This window comes from Chiloscyllium punctatum, chromosome 14, assembly GCF_047496795.1.
Source record: "Chiloscyllium punctatum isolate Juve2018m chromosome 14, sChiPun1.3, whole genome shotgun sequence".
Classification (NCBI taxonomy): Eukaryota; Metazoa; Chordata; class Chondrichthyes; order Orectolobiformes; family Hemiscylliidae; genus Chiloscyllium; species Chiloscyllium punctatum.
The window spans coordinates 18,610,712-18,623,117 of record NC_092752.1 but is presented as its reverse complement, the minus strand read 5'-3'; the positions used below and the strand labels follow the sequence as shown (position 1 = coordinate 18,623,117).

The 12,406-nt window shown below is 39.4% G+C and overlaps 2 protein-coding genes across 13 annotated transcripts in view; one reads left to right on the top strand and one right to left on the bottom strand.

Annotated features, from left to right (window-relative positions):
• LOC140485648 (protein Hook homolog 3) overlaps positions 1–2,152 on the bottom strand; it is an 80,587-nt gene extending 78,435 nt beyond the window's left edge. For all 7 annotated transcript variants that reach the window (XR_011962400.1, XM_072584015.1, XM_072584012.1 and 4 more), the window contains exon 1: positions 1,979–2,152. Coding sequence is in view for 6 of the 7 variants with exons in the window: in XM_072584015.1 (XP_072440116.1) it covers positions 1,979–2,023 (45 nt within the window). In the remaining variant the exon portion in view is untranslated. The remainder of the gene's footprint in view (positions 1–1,978) is intronic.
• A 143-nt stretch (positions 2,153–2,295) lies between these two features.
• The window catches only part of LOC140485645 (E3 ubiquitin-protein ligase RNF170-like), a 46,934-nt gene continuing 36,823 nt past the window's right edge, over positions 2,296–12,406 (top strand). For 4 of the 6 annotated variants that reach the window (XM_072584008.1, XM_072584006.1, XM_072584004.1 and 1 more), the window contains exon 1: positions 2,296–2,504. The gene's annotated coding sequence lies outside the window, so the exon portion shown is untranslated. Of the gene's footprint in view, positions 2,513–12,406 lie in introns of all 6 variants that reach the window. The other 2 variants (XM_072584005.1, XM_072584003.1) reach the window with 1 other exon arrangement.

The following is a 12,406-nucleotide window of genomic DNA, read 5'->3' as shown; positions in this document are numbered from 1 at the left end:
ACATGTAAGGCAGTATTTGTAGAAGTTAAACATGATGTCACAATTTTGAAATATCAACTTATGTTTATCTCCATAGACATTACCAGACCTTGAGTATTTTCAGCATCATGTTAGTTAAAATCCCTGCATCAAAGTATTTCGCTTTTGAAGACTAACATAATATCTGTTACATGCCTGTGTGCTGGACCTCTGATGAAAGGTCACAGATCTAAAATGTCAACTTCTGTTTCTAATGACAGATGCCCAACAGACTTGTTGGGCATTTCTGAAATTTGAGAGAGAATATTATGGCTTCAAGAGGTGTATTTTATCCTTTTTTGTTTTGAAGGAAGGTTGAGAGAGTGGTGCTGAGCAGTTCGCTCCAAAGTAAATAAAATAAACAGCTTGCAAGGCTTGGGATTTTTATAAAAGTTGGAACAATAGAAGCAGCCTGAATGGGTGGGATCAAGCTCCAAAGAACCAGGATTTTTTTAAGCTTTAGCCTTCACTAACAGTTGCTGTGGTCTTGAAGCTGCACATAAATGCTCGTATTCCTCTCTGCAGCTAAAAGCTGGGGTTCTTCCTGCTGCTGGAATTGCACGTGAGACAATCTATTTTACTGAATTTGCCTTTGCCGGGAGTGTATTTATGGGATGTTACAATATTTGAACAGTTAATTAGTAGTAGTTAATATATTTATTATTTTGTTTTGCATTTCAATAGTTACAGTTAAGCCTTTTCTTTAATTTGTCTATATTTTAAGTGGTGTAAAAATATAGGGTATTTAGCTTAACATCAAGTAGTTTGAGCAATTGAATTATATCTGGAATGTACACCTTTAAAATAAGTAAACGTTAGAGTCTAGACTATCTTAACACATTTTGGAAGGTTTGCTATAACGTTTGTGTTTTATTTTGCATTTGTTCATGGGTTAGAAAGATAGAAACAGAGATAATCATCTTATTTGTAGGAGAGTTCAAAACCTGAGGCTACAAACATAAGATAGCTGCTAATAAATTCAGCAAGGAAATAACAGGTCACACAGTAAAGAATTGAAAAGCCCGTGCTAATGAAGGGCTTTTGCCCGAAACGTCGATTTTCCTGCTCGTCGGACGCTGCCTGATCTACTGTGTTTTTCCAGCACCACACTCTTGACTCTAATCTCCAGCATCTGCAGTCCTCACTTTCGCCCATAAATAAATTGAGAAATCACTACCGCAAAAAGTGGTTGCAGCACATAGCTTGCATACTTTCAAAAGGAAACCAGGCATGAAGGAATATGGAATGTGCTAAAATGCCTGAAACGTCGATTCTCCTGCTCCTGGGATGCTGCCTGACCTGCTGTGTTTTTCCAGCACCACTCTAATCTAGACTCTGATCCCCAGCATCTCACTCATGCCAGATATGCTAAAAGACTGAGAAAGAGCGGTTACAAGGGACGGAGATTCTGGTGCAGTATAAACACCACGGACTAGATGGGCCGAACGGCCCGTTTCCGCGTAGTGCATTCCATGTAAATCGAAGTGAAGGCGGCAGAGGAGTGAGACCTAGGGGGAAAGTGAAGGGAAGGGAAGGGGGGACATTTTAAGCAGAAACGCGCCGGTGTTCGAGACAGAGGCATTGACAAGGCGTTGATAAAAGCGAGTTAAAAGAGCAGCAGAGGCTGCACGCCCGCCCTTGTCAGCTGACACATACCAACACAGACCATGTCGATGCCGGTAACCACACGGTCGCTGTCAACCGTGTTCACAGCTCCAACGGAACTAAAGACAGGAAGCCAGTGCTTTGCTTTTCTCTCACACACACACACACAATGGCGACCGGGTCATTAACTGCAGCGACAAAAGCATCATCAGCCACAGGGGCCCCTCCTCCACCCCGTATTCGGGTGATGTCCGACCACCGACGGTAGACTCTTGGTGCTGGTCCGAGAGTGACAGGATACCGGGCCCCCGATACAGGGGACGATCGCTTTCCATTTGGTTCTCGCCTCACTTACCCACGTTAGGAGGCTCTCGCACAATTCGATCCGGTCCACGTTCATCTCTCTGCCTCTTTTCTCCCCGCCCCCTCCCCTTGCCACGGTCTCTTGTCGCCGACAACAAAGGAGCCGCCGCCGCTACTGCTCGCGCCGCCAACCACCCGAGGTTCCACAACGTCACCACATTCCAGCTCCAGCTGGACCCACCCGCCGTCACGGCGCCTGCGCCAACGCCACCACTCTCTGGACCCAACCTCCCCTGAAGACGGACAGCGCTTGCGCCAATTCCCTCCTCCCTTGATCCAAAGCCCCCCCCCCCCCCTTCATCGCGCCTGCGTCGATGGGCTGGGGTGTTGACGGTGTCTGATGTTTGTGGGTTTGGGGAGTTAGGAAGGTGACAGTTCGGTAGTTGGGCGGATTTTTGAGGCACGGTATGACTAGAAAAAGGAAAGAAAGGGGCGTTCATAGACGGGAACAATACGGACAGTAAGAATCTCACGTTTGTTGAAAGTGTCGACGGAGTTGTTTCTCCTGGAAGGGACAGGTAATAAGGTGCGGCCTGTTGGTACCAAGCCTCAACCCTTTGCTATAGTACAGCTCATCATGTTGTGTGTCCTCTTTCAATGTAGTTGCCTCTGAGAATTTCACTCCCTGTACTGTTATTAGGCGCAACAAGGGGAAATGTGACATGGAGAGGGTTAATCAGAGATTTTGAAAAAAAACAATTGGAAACAATCAGGGCTGGCAGCGGAACTGACGTTTTTTTCTCTTTTTGTTTCCGATTTCCAATCTTCACAGTTTTAACAATGAAAATACTCTCAATGCGTCTTTGATACCGCAGATGCGAAATGAGAGATACTTTGTTTTCCTCATCCTCTTTTGTAAAGCTTTTGACAGGCTCATTGAACCCAGCTTTTTAAGGAGCCATAACCAAAGAATAATCCATAAGAAAATATTTGCATCCTGTACATGAGCTTTTTTAAAAAAAATTGTCCTTCGTTCAACCCTGTCAACACTTGAAGGATGTTAGTTAACCCCCCCCCCTCCCCCCCCCCCCAGCGACAGTAACTGAACTTAGATATGTCAGGTTGTAAGTCTTTCAATAAGTGACTTAACCAACCTTGTGTTACACAGGATTGAAATGTTTTGAGTTGAAAGATGTTGATTGTGAGAAAGAGAACATTTGCAGTTTTTTCACACTTTTGGCTTTGCTATACACTCCAATGTACCACAGTAAGCCTCAACATTAAAAGTACATAGTTGCTGCACCAGTATAAATTTTATTTTTCTCATTTTCTTATATGATGTCTTAAGTCAGGTGTTAATTTTTTTCCAAACTATTATCCTACCACCAGATAGAACCCAAAGAAGAAGGCATTGAACACAGCACTAAAGTTTATATTTAGTCAAGTTGGGAGAAAATATTATGACTCATGTTGTGTTATGAGGTTTAGATGTGTGCAGAAATATCACAATTATGTTGGAAATGGCTGGACGTATGTAGCTGTTCACACAAGTAGTAACCTTCCATTGGGATTAGTCTGTTTTTCTCCTGAACAAGCAGAAGATTCAGACCAAAGTTTGTTGCCTTCTACCATCTTGGTTGTTGTATGTTACACTAATAATACAGTTATTGATCAATCAGACTAATTAATCTAATAATTAATCAATAGTCATGATTAGTCAAGTCTGGAGAACTTTCCAGGAGGTCTGTGAAATAAAATAATATCAATGCAACCCATTATTGTGATTCTGCAGGTCTGGTGAACACAGTTGGCTGTCCTAGTTGTATGCAGTGTCCTGAATACAAAAGTGTCACAAACTAGACAGCTTGTCAGCAATATTCTAGTGCATACAGGCTATAGTAAATAGAGAGGTGGGTAGCTCCTAAACATCCAACAGCTGTCTAGCGAATACAACTGAAACTGTACCAGTGTTTCAAGTGAGAGCCTATTGGTGTAGTGAGGTGCAATACAATAAAGTATTCAACTAGAATATTGCTGAAATAGAAACCCTTCAGTTGAAGAGGAAAAAAATGTTTTCACATCAATATACACTATAATGAATAAGTGACAACATTTTATACAAGGCCCTTTTAATAGAATACAGATTGACTTTTTATTCAAGATTTCTAATTTATTCTCAATTTTCAGTAATTGATGGAAAGACTTCTGTGCTGACTAATCCATTTGAAAACAGATCATTGCTTCACTAATCAAACAGAAGCATTAGGCAAAAGATGAGAAAACTCTCATTGGAAAGCTTTGGGGACTGGGTTCTCACTGAAACAGACCATAATTGCCATGTTACAAAGTCATAGCATGGAAATGAACCCTTCAGTTCAACTCATCCACGCTAACTAGATATCCCAATCTGACCTAGTCCCATTTGCTAGCATTTGGCCCATATTCCTCTCAACCCATTGTATTCATGTGCACATCCAAATGTCTTTTAAGTGTTGTTATTGTACCTGCCTTCACCACCACCTCTGGCAACTCATTCCATACATACTCCACCTCCTGTGTCATAAAGTTTTCCCTCAGGTCCCTTTTAAATCTTTCCTCTCTCTCGCCTTAAGCCTATGCCCCCTGGTGTTGTTAGAGCAGCATTCATCACAGCAAGTTAATAAACAAAATTTGAAAGCTTTGCAAGTGATGATCTTCGAATGAATTGTAGCAATCTTATTCAAACTAGCTCACATTGTAACCTCTTGCAGACTATGCTTTATAACAACTGTCATCTTTATAATGGGATCACAAAATTTTATAAATGGAAGATACTTAGTTCCATCAAAGCCTACTCTTTGCATTAACTACTTTTAAAAAATATATTTCTCCCAATGCTACAAATTCCATTTCAGTTTGAGGCTGGTTATTTCAGGTATAATGTTGCTCTTTAGTTTTTTTTAAAACAAAAAGTCAACGTCTTCACATTTTTCACATTATCTACCTGCAGACAAAAATGCCTTTCAAATCACTTAAATCTACCAAAGTTTCCACTCTTTGGCAATCTTTTGACACTGAACTCAAGATGATCAGAGTGACTTTTGTCATGTACTCCTGTCCTTTGCCCACATGTCTGACATTCCATGTTGAACCTTTCCACAGCTTTGAAGTATCGATTCATCAATGAATTCATGATTAGCATTAACCTTTCGTTTCTTTATGCCATGTCCATTTTGAAAAATCCCATGTACTTTTGTCACATCTTTGTATGACTCTAACTTTCTTACATTAAAAAGTGTTTCAAATTACCCTTTACTGTGTCCCCAAAATATAATTTCCTGAATAAATCTAATTTAAATTAATCATTCCAATCTGCTTCCAGTATCACCGAATGGATCTATTCCATAGATTTACTACCAGTTCAATGGAAGGTTGAGGATGGAAATTCCAAAGCTTTCGGTGTAGATGACTGAATTTGCCTGCAGTACACCAAAGGGTTCAGAGGCAGCACTGAAGGTCCAAATTAAGAAACTCAAATTTGTCAAGTAGAGTGAAGCATTGTGAGAATTAGAACCAAGCAGGCAGCAAACACCTCTGGGCAAACATATCAGACATGAATCCTGCTCGATATGTTCATCTGATGCCAAATAAAGCAGCTTATTCATAAGATCATAGAATGATAGACTCTGAGAGAACTATACACTTAGTCTAATTCTCCTGAACTTTTCCACTGTCTTCAAATGTTTCCTTTTCAAGTACAAGCCCAATTTGCTTTTGAATGTTACTGTTGAACCTTCTTCCACCATTATTCTGTTGTATAGGGAAACAAAGTGAGTCATTTCACTCAGGTTCTTTGGCCAATTATCTGAAATCTGGTCAACTGTATCCAAGTTCTCATCACCGTCAAATATCTGCTTAACATTCCCTGCACAAAGGAGGATGAACCTTGATTCTATAGTCACTGCATAATTGAAGTCACTCATCTGAGTATTGTTCCAATCAACCTCCTCTATTCTTCTACCACGGTCTCAAAGTTCTTCCAGATGTGTGACATCTAGAATTGAACTAAATGTTCTTGCTGGGCCTTAACCGGTGATTGATGAACCTTTCCTCCTTGTTTTTGTACTCTATGTCTCTAGTTATAAAGGCTGGGCTCCTGTGTTTTTTTCGAAACTTGCCTCACCATGATGAAATGGCATTGATTTCGTTATCGTTCTTTTATGCCAACTGTTTGATCAGTATGTATTTTAAATATTGAAAATAATTGAAAATATGGAAAAGTCACATTCATCTTGTCATTTGACATTGGATGCTTGAAATATCTTGGTTAAACCATTGTACAAGAAACCATAGGACAGTATCAGTCAAGTAAGATGATTGGACCACTTAAGGAAGCAACTGACAGTGTAAATCCCACAAAAGAATCTATGGATGATGCAAATTCATATTCCAGTTACTGCTTGTGAGGGGCAATCAGTTGTGATGTAATATCCTGTATTTGTTTTTTTTGTTTATTTGTTCATGGGATTTGGGCATAACTAATTGAGCAAGCATTTACTGTTCATCCTAGTTGCCCTGGAGGTTGTGGTGAATTGTGAGTTGCCTTCTTGAATGACTTGGGGTGGAGGAAAATCCACAATGCCATTTAGTAGAAAGTTCCAGGATTTTGACCCAGTGACTATGAAGGATATAGTTCAAGTCAGGATGGTTTGTGTCTTGGAGGGGAACTTGCAGATGATGGTGTTCTCATGTATCTTTATGAATCAATACATGTGTCTATCTGAGTGTGTGCTAGTGATACATTATTGTGGAGCTTCTTCAATGAATTAGATTGTAGAATCAGAAAATATTGCTATTTCAATCAAGCAGCTAATTGTAATGTGGCAATTAGAATAGCTATTAGCAAAATGTGCTACACTTGCTGATTCATTTCAAATGATAGCAAGTGTTCTCAAAAGTTCTTGTTTGCACTTCTTTGCTTAAGTTTCCTAAATTTGCTGTGAATACCAATATCAGAGATTCATTAGTAATCCAAAGCAAATATAAAAATGAGACAAATCATAATGGTAAAGCGGAGCAAGAAAATAGAAATTCCCTATTATGAACTTCCCTTTCACAAACAGGTGAGCAAGATCATTTTGCTTCCCTTTTTAAAGGTACATTTAAAAACTTATTATTTAAGTATTATGTCTATGTGATTAAGTAATAATTCTTGTCACACCCATAAGTTCGACAGAATTGCTTTGGCTAGGTTTCATGATCTTTACCTGGATGTAGGCCTACTGGAAGTATGCATCAGAATTGTAGAACACACATTGTTTTGCAACCATTTAAATACAATGTTGAAAAATTGTACACCGCATATGCATAAATTTGTAATATTTATCAAGACAATCTGCTTCTGAAAGCACAAAGTGGAAGCACAGTTTTCATTGTGAATGTTTTTCTTATCAAAAGTTACCATTTCATATATCCTGTGAATAGCAACTTACTTCAGATTTGTCAGTTAGTCTATATTGAAATAAGGCAAAAGTGAGGACTGTAGATGCTGGAAACCAGAATCTAGATTTGAGTGGTGCTGGAAAAACGCAGCAGGTCAGGCAGCATCCGAGGAGCAGGAAAATCGACATTTCGGGCAAAAGCCCTTCATCAGGAATGAGGCAGAGGGTCACTGACTCATTCCTGATGAAGGGCTTTTGCCCAAAACGTTGATTTTCCTGCTCCTCGGATGCTGCCTGACCTGTTGTGCTTTTCCAGCACCATTCAAATCTATATTAAAATAACTTACATCAATTGCAAGGGATTTCCACTGTGCATTCCTATCCTGTCCAGTAGCATTATATATGCATTGCTACTCATATTATTCATATCGACATATTGAATTTATTGATGAGAATTAAATGTCAACCTAAACAAAGACAAGGAATGGCTTGTGCAATCCTTATAAAAGCAGTCTCATTTATTTCCACTCACTACTTTGGTTGGTGAGTCACTGACAATAGATCACCAATTTAAAATTGTCAGCAATGAGGAGAGGGATTCGGCGACATCTTTTCAGGCAAGGATTGGAGGATTGGGTAATCTGCCACAAAAGGTGAATAATTGAGATTTCTATAAAGGGAATTGTTGACAAACATTTGAAGCATAGGAAAACAGCTCAGGGAGAGAACAGGAAATTGGATTGGTTTCAGATTGCTCTAGGGAAAAGTGAGCACACACAAGGGTGAGTCTTCTGTGCTCTAAGCTTCTAAGAATGTAATGTCTTCACAATAAAATCATGAAGTTGTAGAATGGTAGGATGTGGTTTCTGTCCTAGCCCTCTGAAACCCTATCCACCTAAGTCCCAAAGTGCCTCCTTCAAAAACCTTTTTTTTTAAATGTATCCAAAATCTTTTTTAAATTATGGATTTATTTTCTCTTGCTATTTTTGATACAAATATTTCAGGTCCTAACAGGTGTCTATTTTAAAACAAAACTCTTAATTTTTCATACAATACCTTTGACGATCAAAAGTTTATTCCTCCATATGTAGAGAATGACCAATATGTGTTCTGATGTAAAATATGACACAGAGAGCCTTTAATCTAATGAAATATCTCAAGATGCTTTGCTGGATTATTATAAAATGAAGGATGATGCTGAACCTCAAAAGATATTAGGCCAGATGCCGAAACTTTGTGAGTGTTAAGTTTTATTTAAAAATTGTTCTTTTGCAAGATGTGAAAATTGCTGGCAAGACCAGCATTAGTTACTCATCCCTAATTCCCCATGAACTGTGTGGCATGCTAGACCAGTAAAGAGTCAACTATATTGTTGTGTATCTGGAATCAAGTGTTGGTCAGACAGGATGAGGATGGCAATTTTTCATCCCTAAAGGACATTAATGAACCGGAAATGGTTTTATGACAATAAGAGATCATTTCACATACCATTAGTGAAACTAGATTTCAATTCCAGATGTTAGCTGAATTCAAATTCTACCAGCTGCTACAGTGAAATTTAAATCCATTTCTACAGTGTATAAGTGTGAACTTCATCCACTAGCATTATGATGACACGACCCTTTTCACCATGTTTTAAGGAATGTCTTCAAAGAGGAAATAAGGTAGAGAGGTCCGAGGATGGTTTCCAGAGCTTGGAGCTTAGGCAAATGAAAATATAATCATTGGTAGACCAATCGCAATTAACAACACAAGAAAGATCAAAATTAGAAGAGCACAGGTATCTCTGAGATTGTGGGGCTTTTTAAAGAGATTTGAATTATAAAATCAAAACATTGTTTCACCAAGTATCATTGTCAGTTAGTGAACATTGATATGGTAGTTGAATGGGATGTACTGCAATTTAAGACATTTTGGAGGACAGAATGTCGGGAGCCAGCCCAGAGTGGTGTCCTTGAATACAGGAAAAGGTAAAAATACATGAATGAGTTTCAGCTACAAAATAGTTGACATGGGGTGGTATTATAATATGCTTAATCAAAAGTTCACAATTTTGAATACATCGATTATATCGTCCTTTGAGCTTTTTTATTCTAATGACGAGCCATTGATTCTTGTTTTTCCTTCAAATAAAAACACTTTAACTGGACACATTAACTCATTTCATGAATGTTTTGTATAAATTCTGCATTATTTCTTGCTTTTTGCACTCTGTGTCATAGAGATGTACAGCATGGAAACAGACCCTTCAGTCCAACCCGTCCATGCCGACCAGATATCCTAACCCAATCTAGTCCCACCTGCGAGCACCCGGCCCATATCCCTCCAAACCCTTCCTACTCATATACCCATCCAAATGCCTTTTAAATGTCGTAATTGTACCAGCCTCTACCACTTCCTCTGGCAGCTCATTCCATACACGTATCACCATCTGTGTGAAAAAGTTGCCTCTTAAGTCTCTTTTATATCTTTCCCCTCTCACCTGAAACCTATGACCTCTAGTTTTGGATTCCCCAACCCCAGGGAAAATACTTTGTCTATTTACCCTATCCATGCCCCTCATGATTTTGTAAACCTCTCTAAGGTCACCCCTCAACCTCTGATGCTCCAGGAAAACAGCCCCAGCCTGTTCAGCCTCTCCCTATTTCTTAAATCATCCAACCCTGGGTAACATCCTTATAAATCTTTTCTGAACCCTTTCAAGTTTGACAACATCTTTCCGATAGGACGGAGACCAGAATTGCACACAATATTCCAACAGTGGCCTAACTGATGTTCTGTACAGATGCAACATGACCTCCCAACTCCTGTACTCAATACTCTAACCAATAAAAGAAAGCGTACCAAACACCGCCTTCACTATCCTATTTACCTGCGACTCCACTTTCAAGAAGTTATGAACCTGCACTCCAAGGTCTCTTTGTTCAGCAACACTCCCTAGGACCTTACCATTAAGTGTATAAGTCCTTCTAAGATTTGCTTTCCCAACATGCAGCACCTCGCATTGAGTGTCATTATATATTACACCTTGGATTTCCTGTGCTACCTTTAATCAGCTTTTACAACTCATCCTCCTATTTTTAATGGTTCATGCATCTAAACCCTAATTCTCTTTCTTGATATTTTTTGAAGCTTCACATTGGTGTGCTTGCTTTCACTTATCCTTCCCTTATATTTCCAACAACATTTTATCTGGCATCTATGGGTTTCCTCCGGGTACTCCAGTTTCCTCCAACGGTCCAAAGATGTGCGGGTCAGGTGAATTGGCCATCTAAATTGCCCATAGTGTTAGGTGCATTAATTGGAGGGAAATGAGTCTGGGTGAGTTACTCTTCGGTGGGTCGGTGTGGACTGGTTGGGTTGAAGGGCCTGTTACTACACTAAGGAATCTAATCTACTGTCATGGTTTGGATCTCTTCAGCCATTTTTCCACAGCAAAGTCTTGGAGATGATTGATTTTAATGTGGTTTGGCTGAATGGAAGTAGTTCTCCCAATAACTCCGCTGTGGACTGGTGAGCCAAAGACAGAGAACGGAGTTTGAATAGAGTGACATATCTATATCTGGCCAGAATGGAGATTGTTTAATTTAATAGGTCAATCATTCTGTAACTGATTGTAATTGATTTTACATTTATGAATTATGTTCAATTCATAAAATAAATTTGGTTTGTTTTGCTATTTACATGGCAATGAACCTTGTTTCCTTTGTTGTTTAATTTACTGTTAAGCTGTAAGTCTTACCAATCATAACTCCAGCTCCATATCCAATGCTTTGGCTGACACTAAATCCTCCTGTCATAGGATGGGAGAAACTGCCACACTGCTATCATTGGGACTAGTAATTTGGCTTGATTACACAGCCAAAATGATAGCTAAGTTGTTAACAATTAGTCTGTCACAAAGACGGTTATCACTTCAATTTTGACAAAATAGTTGAAACGGGGTGGCAGCTTTGAAATATCAAATGTAAAAGTAGAGGATACATACAGCAGAGGATAATTGCAAAGGAAGTAAATAAGTAAAAATTCTAAAATGGTGGACTGAGAATAGTGTGGATTTTGCAGCTGCTCCTGAGATTCAGGCTTATTTCTGGATTTACTTGTAAATTTCTCATACTTTGATTAAGTACATGTAGAGGAAATGTTTGGAGGAATCTGGGCCACACGCAGACAGACGGGACCAGTTTAGTTTGAGATTATGGTCAGCGTGCACTGGTTGGACCGGAAGTTCTATTTCCTTGCTGTATGACTATATGACTGTAAGTAGGGACACTCAAAAAGATGTATTGTTGGTTGATGGGACAGATGGCAGAATAAATTAACATTTCTGAATTTAAGAATTCCCATATAGTTAATGAATGTGTGTTCTTTATTTTTGAAAATGATTGTATCAAGTGACTTGCACAATATCTTCAATAGTTTCCTCATTTCCCCTTCCCCCACCTCACCCTAGTTCCAAACCTCCAGCTCAGCACTGTCCCCATGACTTGTCCGGACTTGTCCTACCTGCCTATCTCCTTTTCCACCTATCCACTCCACCCTCTCTTCCCTGACCTATCACCTTCATCCCCTCCCCCACTCACCTATTATACTCTCTGCTACTTTTTCCCCACCCCCACCCTCCTCTAGCTTATCTCTCCACGGTTCAGGCTCTCTGCCTTTATTCCTGATGAAGGGCTTTTGCCCGAAACATCGATTTCGCTGCTGCTTGGATGCTGCCTGAATTGCTGTGCTCTTCCAGCACCACTAATCCAGAATCAATATTTTCATGTCCTATATGTGGAATGAAAATGCATACAAACAGGACTAAATAATATGAAATTTAAGAAGTTCTGCTATTTTAAGACACTGAGATACAAACAAGATTACAAGGGAGTTTCATTTTTATGCACTGGGGTTTGCCAAATTTACAGATGTTAGATATTTGCAATTAACTGTTGTATGAAAAGGACAGACAAGATTGTTTAAAGAAGCACTGATGCCATTAAATCCCAATATATTTCTTCTTAATTGGTCAAGGAAATGTAAGTGTTGCTGACAAGGTTAGCATTAAAGGAAAT